The sequence below is a fragment of the Danio aesculapii genome, chromosome 4, assembly GCF_903798145.1.
Source record: "Danio aesculapii chromosome 4, fDanAes4.1, whole genome shotgun sequence".
NCBI classification, from domain to species: Eukaryota; Metazoa; Chordata; class Actinopteri; order Cypriniformes; family Danionidae; genus Danio; species Danio aesculapii.
Genome location: NC_079438.1, coordinates 8,818,495 through 8,838,258, shown reverse-complemented (window position 1 = coordinate 8,838,258; position 19,764 = coordinate 8,818,495). Strand labels below are relative to the sequence as shown.

At 40.4% G+C, this 19,764-nt stretch overlaps 1 protein-coding gene and 1 pseudogene across 1 annotated transcript; both read right to left on the bottom strand.

Moving 5' to 3' along the window:
- The window catches only part of LOC130222044 (zinc finger protein 721-like), a 495,527-nt pseudogene that overhangs the window by 89,662 nt on the left and 386,101 nt on the right, over positions 1-19,764 (bottom strand).
- Positions 1,948-19,081, bottom strand: LOC130222222 (NLR family CARD domain-containing protein 3-like). Its single transcript, XM_056454856.1, has 9 exons — positions 18,939-19,081; positions 15,339-15,443; positions 14,307-14,391; positions 13,816-14,011; positions 9,565-11,362; positions 6,871-7,044; positions 4,344-4,517; positions 3,700-3,746; positions 1,948-2,601 (listed from the first exon to the last, which is right to left on the bottom strand). Exons 1-9 carry the CDS (start codon positions 18,980-18,982, stop codon positions 2,075-2,077), a joined length of 3,150 nt encoding a protein of 1,049 aa, XP_056310831.1. The 5' UTR covers positions 18,983-19,081; the 3' UTR covers positions 1,948-2,074.

Sequence of the window (19,764 nt, the reverse complement as noted above, 5' to 3'; positions counted from 1 at the left end):
GATTTAAAAAGTTGCTTCACTAAATGTGCCAATGTTAAAATGACATTCATATCACATCATATAATTGAGCAAAATAAAGATTTGCAAAGCAGTAAAGCAAAGTTTTGACCCCAAAACCAAAAAGGTCCCCTCTTAGATAGTATGGAAAGACACACGTTTGGATGATTTTATATTTACTAAAATTTCATATTTTAAATAACACTGAAACCGTCTCATGTTATCATGTTACGTATGTAACCATAGTTCCCCGAGAGGGAACGAGACACTGCGTCTAACCAGAACGCTAGGGGAACACCTCTTTTATACGCGTCTTGAAGCACATGTGAAATCAATCTAATGTAATTAAACGGTGTCATCAGACCAGAGAGTATAAAAGCCTGCATTCAGTGTTAACTTCAAATTTGCTTGAAAGAAGTAACAGGCAGAAGAGAGTATGGCAGAAGACGCAGTGTCGCGTTCCCTCTCGGTGAACTATGGTTACATACGTAACCTGAGACATTTCCCTTTTAGGGAACTTCAACACTGCGTCTAACCAGAACGCTAGGGGAACGCAATACCCACTAGGCCAGATTCATTGCTGACTGTGAACGTACACTACGCAGTGAGAACAGAGGACCCTGATGAGGGGGTCTACATCGAGTTGATAATGATGCACAAATGTATGTGGCGTCGACCATCCTGCCGCCAAACAAATGTCAGAAAGGGCAGAGCCCGAAATAGAAGCTTTGGAGGCCCCTACAGCCCTTGTGGAGTGGGCCTTAAATTTAGGTGCGGGACGTCCAGCAGCCTGATAGGTAACTGAGATAGTCTCAACTATCCAATTACTTATTGTTTGCTTGTTCGCTGGTCTCCCCCTCTTTGAGGGTCCGAAGCAGACCAGTAACTGCTCACTCTTTCTCCAGTTGATAACCCGGTTAACATATGTATCCAGAGCCCTAACTGGGCAGAGTAAATTCAATTTCTCTTGGTCCGACGACTGAAATAGGGGCGGATTAAAGGCCTGCAGCACAGCAGGTCTCGCCACATGAGTGGGCACCTTCAGCACATACCCAGGTCTGGGATAAAAAAAGGCTTTAGACATGCCCGGAGCAAACTCCAGAAATGTAGGTGCAACTGACAGAGCCTGGAGGTCACCAACCCTTTTTAGAGAAGAAATAGCTAATAAAAAGCTGCTTTTTTCAGAAACTTATCTGAAGCCTCCTGCAGTGGCTCAAATGGAGGAACAGAGATGCCCTCGAGCACCAATGTTAAATCCCATGTCGGTACTCTGTGTGTGCTGACAGGCCTTAGCCTTATGGCTCCACGTAGGAAGCGACGAATTAGCGGATCCTGCCCTAGTGACTCATCATCTAGGGGGGAACGGTAGGCCGCTATAGCTGAAACATACACTCTCAGAGTGGATGCAGCTAACCCAGCAGACAGGCGATCTTGGAGAAATTTCAGCACTGAGGCTACCTGACAGCTGACTGGGTTCAACTGGTGTTCTCTACACCAAGCTGAAAAGAGAGCCCCATTTATCTTCACTTATCTTTCACTTATTTTAAATAATAAACTAATAAAAGCTGATGCTTTATTAAGCTTTTTAAATGCATGTAGTAAATGTCCTACAGTATTTAACATTTGTGAAGTAATAATGGAAAAATTCAGACATTAATTTACTCTGCTGTAATCTTAGATGTCCTACATGAGTAAAGTTTGAAGACTAAAAGAGGAATTTAAATGTTTTAGGTAGGCAAGTGCACATGTGCGCACACACACACACACACACACACACACACACACACAGAGAACACACTCTAGAACAGGGGTGGGCAAACTCGGTCCTGGAGGGCCGGTGTCCTGCACAGTTTAGCTCCAACTCTGATCAAACACACCTGCTTATAGATAATTAGTGATCTTGGAGACACTGATTAGCATGTTCAGGTGTGTTTGATTAGAGTTGGAGCTAAACTGTGCAGTACACCGGCCCTCCAGGACCGAGTTTGCCCACCCCTGCTCTAGAACATCTCACTGCTACTGGCTGATCCTGCAGAGCAGAGGATTATGGGTAAATCTCTCCCCAGTCTCTCAGTTTTCAGCACAGTTTCACTGATGATCCAGAACTAGCACTAAACCCAGGATAAAGCGGCTCAGTGAATGTGGTCTGGACTGAGTGGATGCGGCTCATTGTGTCTCTATAGATGTTGTAGAAGATCAGAGTTCCTGCACTGTGATCCACAAACACTCCTATTCTACTGCTGAGCGGCTTTACTGGGAGACGAGTCTGTCTGTTATTGTGTCTGAATGAAAAACAGGATGAAGAGCAGAACAAACCCCAGGACTGATCATTGTATCCAAACACACACTCATCACTTCGTCCCTTCCTGCTGATGCTCTTATATGACACTGATATAAACACACCTTTAACCCCATTGCAGTCAGTCTCCCAGTAACAGCGTCCACACACACTCTCTCTGAACAACACCTGAGGCCAAAAATCAAATCTGTCTGGATGATCAGGATACGGCTGATTCTCTAACAAATTTGTCACCTCTCTGTTCTCCTCAGACAGAATGAGTTCAGTGTTTGCTGTGTTTGGATCCAGTGTGAAAAAACAGGCATCTAAAGACAAGAAGAGGCAGACACACTCTGTCAGTTTAAAACTACATAACAGACACATCTCTTTGCATTAGCATAAACACAAAACACAAATGAATAATTTTTTAAATACAAATCTTCTAAAGGATTGTTAGCTTGGAATAATTAGGGCAACCAGAAAACACTTTCCAAAAAACATAATTTGGATGACATCTATGCTTATGTTTGTCTCTTTCTTCCTATCCCAAGGTCTCCATAATCCTGGACCAGGCCGTATCCTGCTGTGGTGGTTATGAAGAAGTGAAGAGCATGAGACTGATTCCTAAAAGACCCCAGTGACAGAGTCTCCACATTGATCCCGTGGGCTCACCTGAACACCCGGCAGTGACCTCCACACACTCAGCTTCTCCACAATGGACGTCCAGCCTTCAGCACCTAGACTGCAGCTCTGCACGAGAAGTTTGGCCAGAGGTCATGCCAACTGAGCCTGCTTTCTCTTAAGGTTTTTTCCCTTCACTTTCATCAACTGGTGAAGTTTGTTTCTTGCCACTGTCACCACTGGCTTGCTTGGTTTGAGACTAGTGGAGCTGCGCATCGATGGATTTGCTCTTCAGTGTTTGGACTTTCAGCAGTGATGTTTATATTACACTGATCTGATCTTCATCTGTAAAAACTGGACTGAAGCAGTTTCTATTTACTAGAACTTCCATGTTAAGATGCTTTGACACAATCTACATTGTAAAAGCACTATAGAAATAAAGATGAATCGAATTAAATTTTTTACATTTTGAGGTAAAAATGATGACATTCTAAGAAAGTTTCAGCTTAATAGCCTAGGTCTATATGCCTATGTGCATTTCCTGATAAACAGGCAGGGTCCCAAATAGGATTAACACCTACGCATCTGAAATTAGTACTATTATGTTGATGAGATTAGGGCTGGAGATTTTCTATAATTAACACAACAACAGAGTTCTCATTAAAGGATTCTGCTTTGAAGAGACCTGAAAAGTGTCCAGGTCTATCTCTTCTTTAATTCACAAAAGCAGTGTGTGTGCATGCGTGTGTGCGCATGTGTCCTTCGCTGTGTCTGTGTTAGAGAAAGTGTGCGTGTAGACGTACATTTATGCAGTCCTGCTGTAATCCTGTTCTCTCCTCCATGATCCAGACTGTAAACACACACAGATTCACATTCAGTCAGTAAACAAATGCTAAACAAACTTTTCAGCAGGTCAAATCAGAAAAAGTCAGGACAGTATGGAAAACACAAATAAAAAAAGAAAGTAGTGATTTCCAAATTGACTTTGACTTGTATTTCATTGCAGACAATATGAACACAACATATTACATGTCATTTCATTTGTAAATATACATCCTTTCCTGTCCAGTTTCACTTTAACTTATAAACAATTCATTCATGCCGTTGTGACAAACTGAGGTATTGGATGCAAATAAGAAGGAAGGACTGCTGAGAGTGTTATGGAATTTACTAACGTACGCCGATGGAAAGAAAAAAACTTCCGCATTTCACGATGTGTGTTCACGATCTTGTCGGAAAATATGGCGAAAAGTCCTACATGACGATAATAGTTTGATTGCGGTGTTTACTTCAATAATGCCATTAATATATGCATACTCCACATCTTAATTGCATTTCTGTTTAGTTCAGTTAACCCTCACAGAAAACTGAATTTCAGAAAATACTTTGTTGTGGGTTTTTAAAGCCATTCAGTGTAAAAGCACAAGGGCAGTGATGCTCCACATACTTGAGTTTGTCCAGTGTGTAGTTTGGATCCTCCAGTTGTTCAGAGAGCAGCTTGACTCCTGAATCTCCTGGATGATTGTAGCTCAGATCCAGCTCTCTCAGGTGTGAGGGGTTTGAAGTCAGAGCTGAAGACAGAAAACCACAGCCTTCCTCTGTCACCATACAGCCAGACAATCTACAAACACAGCAATAGTCCACATCACACAGTTGGACAATCACACATCTCTTTGTGTTGTGAAGATGTTGACGGCTGTTTCTGCTCATGTGAACAGCAGTGATGAACACTCACATCCTGATTAGCTCTCCTTATTGATCAACCACTGAGATTAGTAAACACACTTACACACTCAACAATGACTTAAAATCATCTTTTTAACTGTACAGAGCAAAGACATCGTTCATAAAGCATCACATGAAAGTGTAAAGGCATTTTAGTTTGACCATGCTCACAACATTAAAACGTTTGTGCTTTTGTAAAATAAAAAACATAAAGGGAGTTATCTTTGCCGTCTCAGTCTTCATGAACAACTTTCTGAAACACCTGAAAAAATACACATTCTCAGTAATACTTGTCTCACAGACACAGGGAATATTTCTGCAGAAAGTTCGAAAGCATTTTAAACCAACTACTTTAAATGGATAACAAAAGATCTCTCTTTATGTAATTGAAACCAAGGCAAAGGACATATTTTCCATCTGTGCTCATTAGCTGTACTGGGATCATGCAGTGTGTGCTGTTGTAATCATCACGAGAACATTTAAACACCACTATCACTCCTAATAAACAAAGCATCAAGTGTCTTCAATTTCTTCTACTTTTCATGCTTCCTGAAAGAGGATCTGCTGTGAGGAATAAGCAACATTTTACATCATAAGGTAATATTAAATGAATGCATAAAGTTTACATGAAAATGACCAGATTTTCATGATTTGAATTGTATTATCTTGTGAACTATGAGAACTAAAACAAACAAACCTATTGTCAGTGTTTCCACGGCTATTAAATTAGGGGGCTGTCAAATTATTTAATCTAGTACCAGATCACAACAAAAGTTATTTAAGTTTTACATCCCACAGAACAGGTCTATACTTTATTTTATTAAACAAACAAAATAGCCTTAGCCATTCACTTAGCCATTAGCAACTAGCCCATGTACGTGGTATTAAAAGCTAGCCATCGGACAGATGCTACATATAGATATATATATAATCTGATTCTTTATTATTTTAGGCTACTTGATACATCAGACTTTTAATGGCTCATCTGACTTATAAAGACAATGCAGAACATAAAACAGCTCAGTTTTATTACATGGTAATTTGTTGAGCAAATTAATATAAGACTAGTACAGACTACTAGAATGTAAATTAATATAAGTTATTACTGTACATCTCAGAATAATCTGTCTTAGGTAGATACAGTATCATTGAAATACTTGCTCCCTAATTTTAGGCTAGGGAAAACAGTGTATCATGTATGATATGTTTATCATGTATGATAAATATTCTCTAGCATGAGTCTTCTATTGCTATTGTTGAAAATATTGTGTAATTATCATATACAGTCTTACATTAGTCTATGGGATTGTTTATATCTGTTCATTGTGTTTTTTTTTCCGGTTAGATAGCTATCCAATCTTGAAAAGGACAGGTACTGTATAAATGACCTCTGAAATGCATTCGAGATGGATAGAAATCTGAACCACTTCATGAGGTGGCATGGGACGCATTAAAGATACGAAATTGATAAAACTGCAGTGATTGCAGCTTGTCCAGAACCCAACACTAAAACGTAGGTAAGACAGTTCTGGGAAAGGTGGGATATTACAGGTGCTTTGAGCCTAATTATTTAGCATTTAACAGCTAGCTGACTGATCTCATTAAAAATCAAGACCCAGATACCGTCTAATGGTGAGAGAGGTACAAACAGGCTTTCACCCAACTTAAAGCTGCACTTTGCAGGGGCTGCTATTGAACGCTTTTATATTTGCTCTTCAAATAAAATATGCCAATTTTGTTTTTCTGTAAATAATACTATTGATTAAATAAAATGTGATGTATCTGACACTTTAGTCAATGTCAACTAGTTAAATTGGCATATAGTACAGAATTTGAATATTGGAATCATGTTTAGCAAAGAAACATTTATGAAGCCGAATGTAAATGTAGTGTCCTAAAGGGTTAAGATATAAATACGTCATATTTTCTCTCTTTGCTTATCTCATGTTCCCTTTATATAAAGTATAGCGATCCATGGTTTTTAAGGTCAAACATGTAATGAAGAATTAAGATGTGTATAATAGAGTACATTTTGCCTGCAAAACAACATAAGAAATGGCAAAAATACTCTTACAAATACTGATGATGTGTTTTTGAAAAGACACCATAACATTCATAAAACCATCCTATTTTTAATAAAATCACATTCCTGCAAATATTTTGTTTCTTTTTCTGCCAGTTTACTGAAAGGGTCTTCCACAATTGGTAACAAAATATGTCTTGTTGTTGTTGAGTGGAAAAGCATTTACCTTAGTATCTCCAGTTTACAGTCTGGACTCTTCAGTCCATCAGAAAGAAGCTTTACTCCTGAATCCTGCAGGTCATTGTTACTCAGGTCCAGCTCCCTCAGGACACATTTTGAGGATTGTAGAGTTGAAGACAAACTCTCACAAGAGCGAGCAGTCAGATTACAGCACTGTAGCCTGTGTAGAGAAAAGGCAAGTTTATTTATGTATAGGTTATAAAAGAATGAAAAAGAAAAGGAAGACACAATAGTGCAATCTGTCGGACGTAGCACAGTGCTCATTCAGTAAAGGCACAGCTAAACAGATGTGTTTTCAGTCTTGATTTGAATGTGCCTAATGTTGGAGCACAACTGATCATTTTTGGAAGCTGATTCCAGCAGTGAGGGACGTAGTGGCTGAAAGCCAATTCACCCTGCTTTGACTGAACTCTTGGAATTTCTAGTTTATATGATTCTAATGATCTGAGTTATCTATTAGGTTTGTATTCAGTGAGCATATCTGTAATGTATTGAGGTCCTGGGCCATTTAGTGATTTATAGACAAGTAGTAATACTTTAAAATCTATTCTAAATGTAACTGGGAGCCAGTGTAAAGACCTGAGGACAGGTGTGATGTGCTCTGATTTCCTGGTTCTGGTCAGAATTCTGGCCGCAGCGTTCTGGATGAGCTGCAACTGTCTGACTGTCTTTTTTGGAAGGCCAGTGAGGAGGCCGTTACAGTAATCTACCCTGCAGCTGATAAAAGCATGAACAAGTTTCTCTAAGTCTTCACTGGAAACAAAGCATCTAATTCTTGCAATGTTTTTGAGATGATAGTATGCTGATTTACTAACTGCTTTGACAAGACTATTGAAACTCAGATCTGACTCCAGAGTCACACGAAGATTTTTGACCTTATTTGTTGTTGTTTGATCTTTAGAGCAAAGGTACGCATTCACCTTGAGAACCTCATCCCTGTTCCCAAACACAATCACTTCAGTTTTCTCTTTGTTTAACTGAAGAAAGTTTTGGCACATTCAACTGTTTATTTCATCAATGCACTGGCAGAGGGTGTCAACAGGGCTGTAGTTATTAGGCAGTAAGGCTAAGTAGATTCTGAGTGTCATCCGCATAGCTGTGGTAGAGGACATAAACAATATTTATCTGGTGGACTTTAGAATTTTGGAGCACATATGACTGTAGTGCCTCTTGTTCTGCTTCAAATTATTAATGCTGCTTTGAATCTTCTGCAACCAACCCTGTCAAGATTTTTCCCTTGATATGTGTTATCTGATATGTTATGGGTTATACAAACAGTTTTTAAACTCTTTTGTTGCTAAAATTATCACTGTGAGATCACATATTGTACTTCCCTCAGTCAATCCATCTACCACTTTTATGTGCTCTGCTGTTTTAAGGAGTTTGAGCCTGTATCTCTTGCTTCTTTAAGAGATAATATTGGCAAAATGAAACCATCTACTTGGCATACCGAAGTTGTCTCTCCACATTTTTAAAAAAGTGTTTTTGAACCAACTGGATCTTCAGTTCAGACAATAAATAACTGTCTCACTACTGGTGTTGTACCACACAGTTTTAAACATGCAGTAGTTAAACCATTGATCAAAAAGGCAAATTTGGACAGTTCAGTTATAGCCAATTTTTGACCCATATCAAAACTCCCATTCTTTTCCAAAGTTTTAGAGAAGTTTGTATTTATACAACTGCAATCTTTCATTAGACCTACATGGGGTCTTTTCACCTTAGTCCCATTATTAATCAGGGGTCACCACAGAGGAATGAACCACAAACTTATCCAGCATATGTTTTACACAGCGGACACCCTTCCAGCTGCAACCCAGTACTGGGAAACACCCATACACTCTCGCATTCACACACAGACTCATAGACTAAGGCCAATTACTTTATTCAATTCACTTATATTGCATGTCTTTGGACAATGGGGGAACCAGAGCACCTTGAAGAAACCCACGCCAATATGGGGAGAACATGCAAACGGCCCCTCATTTCTCACCCTTGTCCATCTTTGCAATGCCGCCCTCATGGACTCACTTGTTTTGTGTTTTCTATAGAGAAGCATCTAGAATCTGCTCCAGGAACCGTGGGATATCTGTGATCATTACACTCTTACCAGAAATATACAAAGGAAACAATATAAGATACAAATAAACAATAAAAATAAAGTCAGTTATAAAATGATACTTAAGAAAAGAGAGGACAACAACAGATGCTAAGCAGATCTGCATTTCTCCAGTTTATCTATTATTATATTTCAGAGAAGTGGGAGACACGGTAAGACAACTTTACAGTTCAAACATGCTTTTGTCTAGCCAATAACATCAGCTTCTTTTCAGAAATGATGTAAATACTAGCTTGTTTTTCTTTTCTTCTTTTCATTTAAAATGTTCACTCGTTTGGCATTTATATTCATTTGCATCATACAGTTTGGATGGGATTTACTGATTTCTGATAAAACATTATTTCAATTAAATTGTAAATTATATTATTATTATTTGTCAGGAAATTATAAAGGATTTTATATAGGATTTAAGAGAAGTTTGTTTTTGTCCACTGTCACAAATAAACTGGGAGATGTGAGCATGATTGTGTCCTAAATCTAATGATTTTCAAATAGCACTGTATTGCTCAGGAGGAAAAACAAATGAAACATTTCTTACATGAAAGAAGGACTTTGACTTACAGAGCTCTTTTGGAGGTTTTTATGACTGCTGATAGTCTGATGAGACATTCGTCCGATTTCTTGAATTTCTGAAGCTCAAACTCCTCCAGCTCCTCCGCTGAGGTCAACAACACAAAGACCAGAGCAGACCACTGGGCAGGTGAAAGGTCAGCAGATGACAGACTTCCACTACTGAGGTGGGACTGAATCTCTTTCAGCAGAGTTTGATCATTCAGTTCATTCAGACAGTAGAACAGATTGATGGTTCTCTCTGGAGACGGATTCGCTTCAAGTTTCTGCTTGATGTATGCAATTATTTCCTCTTTCCTCTGGTCTCTGTCATCCTGCTCCATCAACAGGCCTCGTAAGAGTTGTCGATTGGACTGGAGTGACAGACCGAGAAGGAAGCGAAGGTAAAGGTCCAGATGTCCATTGTCACTTTCCAGAGCCTTGTCCACTGCAGTCTTCAGGAAATTAATCATGCCTTTATTTTTGCTTTTCTGTTTAAAAAAAGATACATGATTCTTGTTGATGTCAAGAAACAGATGTTGATAAAGGGCTGCAATGAACTCTTGAAGGCTTAAGTGAAGAAAGCAGTACATGGTACCAAGAATGATTCCCGTCTCCTCCTTAAAGATCTGGGTACACATGCCTGAGTACACCGATGCCTTATAGACGTCAATGCCACAGTCTTTCAGATCACTCTCATAGAAGATCACATTGTTTCTTTCCAGCTGCTGGAAGGCCAGTTTTCCTAGTGAAAGGATGAGATTTTGATCCCAGGAAACATCTGCTGTGTTTTCTCCATCATACTTTCCTCTGCTCTGCTGGATCTGAAAGCGGATAAAGTGTGTGTACATCTGTGTCAGAGTCTTGGGAGATTCCTGCAGTGTATCAGCATAAGCCCTGTGTTTCAGTTCAATATTTCTGTTCTCCTTCAAAATGTTCTGGAGAACAGTGGCTGAAATCCAGCAGAAGACTGGGATGTGGCACATAATAAAGAGACTCTTTGACTGTTTAATGTGATCAATGATTTCTCTGGCCTGATTCTGATCTGTGAGTCTCTTTCTGAAGTACTCCTCCTTTTGGGCATCATTGAATCCTCGTATCTCTGTCAGCCGGTCGATACAGTCAGCAGGAATCTTACTGGCAGCTGCTGGTCTGCTGGTGATCCAGATGAGAGCAGAAGGAAGCAGATTTCCCTTGATGAGGTTCGTCAGGAGAACATCCAGAGAGACTGCTGATGATACATCACCACATGTCTCATTACCAGCAAACTTCAGAGGAAGACGGCATTCATCCAATCCATCAAGGATAAACAGGACTTTGAATCGTGTGCTTCTTGTAAGGTTCAGTGCTTCAGTCTCTGGGAAAAACTGAGTTATGAGGTCTCTTAAACTTTGTTTTTTTTTGTTCTGTAAGTTCATCTCTCTGAATGGAAGAGGAAATATGAAGCTGATGTCTTGATTTTCTTTTCCTTCGGCCCAATCCAGAACAAACTTTTGCACAGAGACTGATTTCCCGATGCCAGCAACTCCTTTTGTCAGGACAGTTCTGATCGGCTTGTCTTGTTCAGGTGCTTCAAACAAATGTTTGCATTCAACCTGTATCTCTGGTGATTGGTGACGTCTAGAAGAAGTTTCAATCTGTCTTATCTCATGTTCAGTGTTGAACTGTTCACTCGTACCCTGAGTGATATAGAGATCTGTGTAGATGTTATTCAGAAGCGTGGAGTCTCTTTGCTGAGCAATTCCTTCAAACGTACTTTGATATTTCTTCTTCAGGCTACATTTAAGCTGATTGATTAAGAACAACTCACCTAAACACAGGAGCGAACAAACAGCTAGTTTTAGTCTTTATATTTAAAGCTGTATTTGTGAAGTTTATTCATAAACTAATTTCAAGAGAATCACATGCTTATGATTTACCATGGCTGGTCTCGCATTAATTAATCATGATCTTCCAATTATATGATTCCCCATTTACTATAAGTAACACAGTTTCAGTCCACAGTTATCTTCGTATGGAAGATTGCTCTGCCTCAGATGGCGCTTTAGCAAACTTAATACAAGCTTCACTTCAAACGAACATCAACTTCCATCATCATATCCTTCATCATCATCATCTGCTTCACAACTATTATCTCCTTCAACTACACATCGGCATCTTCTGCAAATCGAAGACACCATGAACAATGAAAATAACAACCTGCAAGGAAACAACCAAAAAAACAACAGCCCGCAAGATAACCACGATCTCCTCGACTCTCCCTCCACAGTTCAACTTCTCTCTGCACCGCCAGGCTCCCAACCCGAGCTCGAGGCCGCTGTGAGAGGCCGGCGTATAACTCGCTCCACTGCTAATAGACTTCTCCGTAACATATCACTAGCTCAATCTACTTTCAGACATCAAAAGTCTTCACCCACCTCATCTTACGTCTCCGCCACCTCCTCTTTTAATCCGCCAAAGAGAATCATTGTTATGGAAATCAGGAAAATGCTCGCCAACCTCGGAATCCACGCACCCAGCTTTCTCAACAAACCGAAACTCCTCAAACTTTACAAAAATGCAACATCAGACTCCCATCCTTCCACAAGCCCTCCTGCAAGACCAATCGCTCAGAGAAATACTCCATGTTTCACTCCATATCCACAAACCTCCTGCTCGCTACAAGGAAAGATGAAATCAAAACAAAAACACACGGCCATCTACTCCCTCCGCAACACCAGGAAACCCGGCCTCCTCCAATGACGTCACGCACTCTCCCACAACAAGACTCCATTCAGGACAACTCTGCCTCTCACCCTCTCCCTCAAACCTCCCTCAAATGTGCCATATGAGCGACCCAGTGGAACCAGTGTCCCTACTGGGGGGCTTTGGACACTGAGCTCCACAACCAGTATTTTTTAGGATGCTGCAATCTAACCTGCGTGGTCTGCCGCTCCAGTCTGCACTCCACTACCTCTTGTCTTTTGATCACCCCCCCCCCCCTCAACTTTCTATTAAATCCCGCAGCTACGTTCCTCGCCCCCCAGCTACAACATTCCTTCCCTTGTGTCCGCTTCTCTAAAACCCCCCTTCCTAGCCGCGACATCTGCCAGAATTTCAATCTCAGTAGATGTCAAAGAATGCCCTGCAGATACCGTCACCTGTGTTCCTCCTGTGATTACCTATATATTCCTAACCTTGCTCTAGAATTAAGTTTTCACCTTAATACTAACTTCTCTGATTTTCTCATTTTAGGTCTAACCCACGGATTCCACCCAAGCGTTTTAGCTCTCCCTTCACTTAATCTCTTTTGTCCAAATCTGCAGTCTGCTACCACTGAAACCGAAACTGTCGATTATCTTATTAAAAAAGAAATCGACAATAACTTCGCGATCAGACAATTCATAGCCCCTCCCTTCAATGTCTCATGCATTAGCCCCATAGGTGTCGCTACTCGAAATTTTTCTGGCAAAAACGCCTTATAGTTAACCTTTCGTCCCCGCAAAATTCCTCTTTTCTAGCATTTGATATCTACCTAAGCTCAAGCTCCCCTCTCCCTCTACGAATGTGAGGGAGCCCTGGGCTCAAGGATTCCTTGAGCTCAGGGCTCTCTCCCGGGACAGCATGCCAAACAAGCTTATATTATATCATCAGCTAAGTGTAAACTCTTGAAGTGAAGTTTATTCATAAACTAATTTCGAGAGGATCACGTGCTTATGATTTACTATGGCTGGTCTCGCATTAACTAATCATGATCTCCCGATAACATGATTCCCCATTTACTATAAATAACCATATTTTCAGTCCACAGTTATCTTCGTATGGAAGAAAACTCCCCTTTTCCTCCCCCTTCTCCTCCTTTTCACAGATCAGGTGGCACGGCAGCCCGATGGTTAGCACTGTTGCCCCACAGCAAGAACACAGCCAGCCCTGGTCCTCGCCAGGCTGGTGGGTGTTTCTGTGCGGAGTTTGTATATTCTCCCCATGTCCGCATGGGTTTCCCCCGGGTCCTCCGGTTTCCTCCTACCATCCTAAGATATACATAATTCGTAACAGATTAAGCAATTCAGGCACTTGTCTAACTCTCTTCCTCCTCAAGTGGTTCCTTAGTTACTGCAGCTGGGGAGTTTGAGATCTACCTAAGCTCAAGCTCCCCTCTCACTCTACGAACGGGAGGGAGCCCTGGGCTTGAGGAAAATGTCAGCATGCCAAACAAGCTTATATTAAATCATCAGCTAAGTGTGAACTCCTGATGTAAGTGACAGATGGCCATGAGTCTCTTACCCTGGAGAGTATCAGCAGCTTCATCTTGCTTCATCTCTCTCAAGAAGAAGAGTGTGAGATCAAGAGCTGCTTCAGTGATTGTGCATCTGTTCTTATTAAAGTCTTTTACTAAGTCTTGTCTGTTTTCTTCTTGTAAGATTTTCTTTAACTTTTCCAGTTCATTCTTCAGAAATCTGATCATTTTGCTCTCAAGACTCTATGATTGAAGAAAAGATAACAACAACAATATTTAACCAGAAATTTAATTCACATACAGTTGTACATCCTCAAACTACAAATGTCTGAAATACATCTGAACAGGGACTTTAGCTGCCCATAGTCTAAGAAACATCTAAACAAAGACAGCTTGGCTAAAACAAGGCGTTTTTAGTTGGGTGTAGGGCCAACCAAAGCAGTTTACAAGACCCAGTTCTCAAATGTCAAATATTCTTTATGTGTTTCATAAAGTTATTGCAGTGACTTTTATGAAAAAAAAAATGAGTTTTTCCCACCTGGAAGATCCAGAGGAGATCTTCTGTGAAACTATTGTGTCTCCTGTGAGTCTCGTCTCCTGAATCTGGTAACTCATATTCAACACTGTTAACAAATCAAAATACTTTAATAATACATTTTAAGGCAAACACACACACACACACACACATATATATATATATATATATATATATATATATATATATATATATATGTATATGTGTGTGTGTGTGGGTTTTTTTTAGATTCATTCATTGATTTTCTTTTCAGCTTAGTCCCTTTATTAATCCAGGGTCACCACAGCGGAATGAACCGCCAACTTATCCAGCACATGCCCTTCCAGCTGCAACCTATCTCTGGGAAACATCCATACACACTCATACACTACGGACAATTTTAGGTAGGCTACCCAATTCAACTGTACTACATGTCTTTGGACTGTGGGGGAAACTTAAACACAGGGAGAACATGCAAACCCCAACTGACCCAGCCAAGGCTCAAACCAGCAACCTTCTTGCTATGAGGCAACAGCACTATCCACTGCGCCACTGCAGTAGATCCACTAGATTCATATTTTGAATTCATTGCCAGAATTTTAATCATTAAAAAGCCACAAAATCTTGGTTCACTTGTTATAATGGTTTTAATAATTTATAAAAGCTCTTTTAGTGTTGCGAATGAACCTTGGCTACAAGCATAATGGTACATGCATGAGATGGTTGTTTAATATATCTGTTCCAAACAAATAAAATGTAAATTTATAAACATATTTAACACAGTTTTTATGTTATACAAATGATAGAAATTCATACAGCTTTAAAATGACAAATGTGAGTAAATGATTGACATGGAAATATAAATTTATTATTTACTGAAAGACACTTTGAATAAGAAACTAAAACTGCCACTAGGTGTCTGTAAATGTGTCTGTAGAAGACTTGCGTTTTTGATTCGTTCAAACAACTGATTTATTCAGGGATGACTCTCTTTACTGAATTGTTGGTTTACACAACACTGCCCACACATGACCAATAATGTAAAACACAAAATACCTTTTGCCAGATGATGATGTTTTCTCACTGAAGTTTATTGGATACTGTTTAGACAGGTCACTTTTCAGAAACACAGAGCTGGACGCACATGATCCTGATCTCACACTGAAGACACAAAAGACACCAGAGGAAAAAGTAATGTCAGCCTGCTGCAGTCTCGCTAATGAACACTACAGTATTTTTGTACTTTTTGTGGGTTTTTGTGTGATGGATTTCAGTCTTTGCACTTTTTTGTCTTCATCTTGTTTTTCATTTATGATATAAACATTTATCAATAATCATTAGCAGTAGCTGTGATCAAATCTCACGTCAGAGGTCTCAATTATAAAACTGTGTAGAAATCTTGCTAAAAGCCAGAATTCATTTTAATTGATTTATTAATGATTATGGCTCGTTTGATGGTTTTTAAGTTTTTATTTATTTAGTTCAATAATCAAGTGAAATACATTTACTTAGAGTTTACTTACAGCTCTGTATATTCTCCCGTCAAAGTTTTTTAACTTTAAGTGGGAAGTGGCATACGCATGTTTATAAATGAAAGTTTCAGCTTGAGTATGAGAGTTTTTTCAGTTACCATGAAGATATGCTTTACTCTTTGGATGTCTAAAAAGTAATAACAAAGATAGCTCATGTTTTATTCTATTTTTGTCTAAAGTTAAAGAAGCAAAAATTTAGATTTTGGTGCGATTTATCCTTACATTAATATTACGTTATATTAAATAGATCTGGAAAAAGGTCTAATAATTGTTGTGGGGCAGTGGGGGGCCACGGGCCTGGAGGTGGTTTATCCCCAGTCCCGCAGCCGGACCGACTAGATGGGTGTATGTGGAGGACTAAAAAGGCAAGACCTTCTAACCTCCCAACCCTTTCTTCCAGGAAGTGCACGGTGGGCTCACGCAGTCTTGAAGGGCACCTTTCTCTGCCCAATCTGCATGTGCCTCCGCCTCACCACCCTTGATGATGGAGCAGTCAGGGTGTATGAGTCAAATCCCCAGATTGAGAGTGCCACTGCGGGCCCGCATGGTGCATCTTTCTGCTGGAGTCAGTCTCGTCTTCCGTCCAAAGCGTGTCGGTTTTCTGCCTCCCCGGAGCCAGAACCTACACAGCCCCGGGCCAGGCTGCTTCCACTCTGCACGCTAGGGTCCATGCGCGCGTGCTGGCCTAGCTGGACCAGGGTGATTCTGACCCAGGCTTGTTACAAGCCCACACTGCACCCAAACGAGCTCCATGGACCTCTAGTCCACTGCGTGTGGCCTGGAAAGGTCGATGGCCACATTAGTGGTCCAGGAGTGCCACATAGAGCTCGGAGTCGACAAAATTCACTTTCCTCCGGCCGCGCGTGTGCTCGCTCAATGGAAAAGAACCAGGGGGTATGGCCAAGCCGTTTGCCCGAACTGGTGCGTCCATTTCCTGCGTGCCTCTGGTCGCGCGTCCTGGCTCAATGGGAAAGAGGCAGGGGGTCTATGGCCAAGCCGTTTTGAACCACAGTACGTCAAGGTGGTGGAGAGGGTGGTGCCCCACAGCCAGGGGGGTCACCAATGGCATGTCTGTCTAGCGCGAGCTGTTGGCTAAGTCAATGTTCCCGGCTTAAGTGTGGGGCCGGCGCTTGCCCCGGAAAGGGCGTGGGTACCCGGGCAGAGAGGGTGCCAGTCATGGCTATGGAGGTCAGGGCTGGAAGCCCCTCTAACGTAGACCCTGTCACCCCAGGGAAGGGCGTGGGTCCCCGGGCAGAAAGCTTTGGTCGAGTGAGAGTGAGTGGTGGGTCTTTCTAGCGAACGGCTGCTTCGAGCACGGTCCAGCGGGAAGATAGGTGGTCTCTAAAACGGCCAGTGGCAACAGTGACGACGCTCACTGGTGGCGTTGATAAGACCCAGGCCCAAGCCCGCCAAGCCATGCCTGAGGCTGGTGGGCGCTGTTGCCCTGGAAGAAAGGGGTCCCACCCAGGGTCCTAAGACATTAAACGTTGCCCCACAGAGAGTGTCCCCATCCCCGCCAAGCCTGGTGGGCACTGTTGCCTTGGAAGGTCCCACCCAGGGTCCTCGTACACGAAACGTTGCCCCACAGAGAGTGTCCCCATCCCCGCCAAGGCTGGTGAGCACTGTTGTCCTGGAAGAAGGGGTCCCACGCAGGGTCCTCGGACACTAAACGTTGCCTTACAGAGAGTGTTCCCATCCCCGCCAAGTCTGATGGGCGCTGTTGCCCTGGAAGAAAGGGGTCCCACCCAGGGTCCTCGGACACTAAACGTTGCTCCACAGAGAGTGTCCCCATCCCCGCCAAGCCTGGTGGGCACTGTTGCCCTGGAGGAAGGGGTCCCACCAAGGGGCACCAGTGGCACAGTTGGTTGAGTGAGAATCACACACAATGACTAACCCTGATTAATCTTTTGTTTTTAAATATTATTGAAGGCTAATATATTTTTCTCATTCTAATAGTTTGAGTAAACAAATATGGACCTCACTTTATATAATGCCGGACTGATCATTGTCTCACTTAACCCTCTACTGCACACATTATGATAGATCTATAAAAATATATTTGACTGTTTTCTTGTCTTAAAATAACTTAACTTAAAGTGCTGTAAAAAATGGGGAAAATGTATTTTTTAAGGTACTTTTTGATATGTTGCCATATGGCAACAACGTCCAACAGTGAAACTAATTTAGAAATTTTTAATTTAGAACCTTTTTTATAATTAATAATTTAGTTGTTTGGAATTATTTAATTAGTGTTGCAATATTATAAGCTTTAACACAGAACCTATAAATTACACTTTATACATACTTACCAACAACTCATATTCCAAAAGCTTTCATTTATTCCATTCTTTTTGCAGAATATTATTAAAAACAAACATATTATTGTATTATCATGTATAAAACATACAGTAAATATAAATATTTTCTCCAGTAAATATTAGAATAAATAAATAACAAATCTAATATATATCCAAATGCATCAGAATAATGTGATTATATTATACTATATACTATACTACACCTGTCTTATCTGCCTCAGAGCTAACTTACCTGAACTGTCTCTATCAAATGTCCAGTCTGCATCATTCTCATGCTCACTAAAACCCATCTCATCCTCATTTTCATCTGCAGGAAGAGCCAGTTCTGTCCTTTTCTTCTTTCACTTACCATAAAACAATACACTCCTCCCTGTATTCATGATCTATTCAAAAGTAGTATTGCCATTAAAACTAGATTTTATCCATAATGCAAATGCCATTAACATACAACTAATCAACATTGTATTACTAGCTGTACTAGTTGTTATTGTTACAACTTAAAAGTTCAGAGCTGGCCTTGCTAGCTAGCTAGGCCATTGCAATATTGCATGTTCTGTGGTCAGCTTTAATGCTGATGTTGTTCAGGACTTTAAACACAACATATTACACATATTCAGCTCTGGTAAATATGACACCAGATCAAGTTGTTTGTAACCTAGAATGATCTAAACACATGTCCTGAAGTTGTAAACAGAAGCTTTGTCCATTATTTGATCAGGTAATAGCAACACAAATAAGTGCATTGTTGTTGGTCTTTGTTCTTCAGAGAAAGTGTTGAAATAATGGTGTAAAAACAGAGTCAATACCTGTGTTTCTCTGAGAGAGAGTCCTTTACTCGCTCCTCTGCCATACTGCAGCTAAAACACCAATGCAGACATTAGCAGAGCTTTGAGGAAACAATCAGCCGCTGACCATCACCTGGAGATGACAATATACTGAGATCAAGAACATCACACTTTATAGCAATCAATGCTGCGTTCACAAAGAAGCAGTCGCTAAAACAAGCTCTTCCTGTTTAACTGGAAGGTCTGGTTTAACTTTACTTTCGATTTCACAACTCTGTATCTTTAAAATTATACTTTTGTGCTAAATAATCTGAAATTATTATATGGATATAGGAGAGTACAAACACTTTCAATTGATTAAAAATGATATATTTATATATATATATATATATATATATATATATATATATATATATATATATATATATATATATATATATATTTATTTATTTTTTTAAAAAAAATTTTACAGTCTTTAAATGACCATGTTTTGACACTGTCTTTGATTCCTTTGAGCTTCAGAATCAGACAGGCAGTTAAATCACACTCACACATCTAAAATCACTTCATCATTTCCACAAATAAGTAATGGTAGAAGTATTAAACTTACATGCAGATGTACAGACACTCTTGAGGAGCAGGAACACAATCTGAGCTCTGTGACTCTTTCGCTTTAGTAAAACACACCTGTGTGATCTACAGGTATATCCTGAAATATTACTGGTTCCACCAAGTAGCACTCACCAGGGTTAGGAAATAATACATTTTAAAATAAAATACCAAATACCTTAATTTTAATTGTATCAAAAGAAACTACAAAATACAGCAGTCACAACGTGTATCAAAA

Excerpts from the sequence above, each read along its gene's own strand:
- LOC130222222 (XM_056454856.1), bottom strand. The coding sequence starts at position 18,982 with ATGGCAGAGGAGCGAGTAAAGGACTCTCTCTCAGAGAAACACAG. Across the intron at positions 14,012-14,306 it reads ATCTCCTCTGGATCTTCCAG|AGTCTTGAGAGCAAAATGAT; the intron begins GTGGGAAAAACT and ends CTTCAATCATAG. Across the intron at positions 11,363-13,815 it reads AGCTGCTGATACTCTCCAGG|GTGAGTTGTTCTTAATCAAT; the intron begins GTAAGAGACTCA and ends TCCTGTGTTTAG.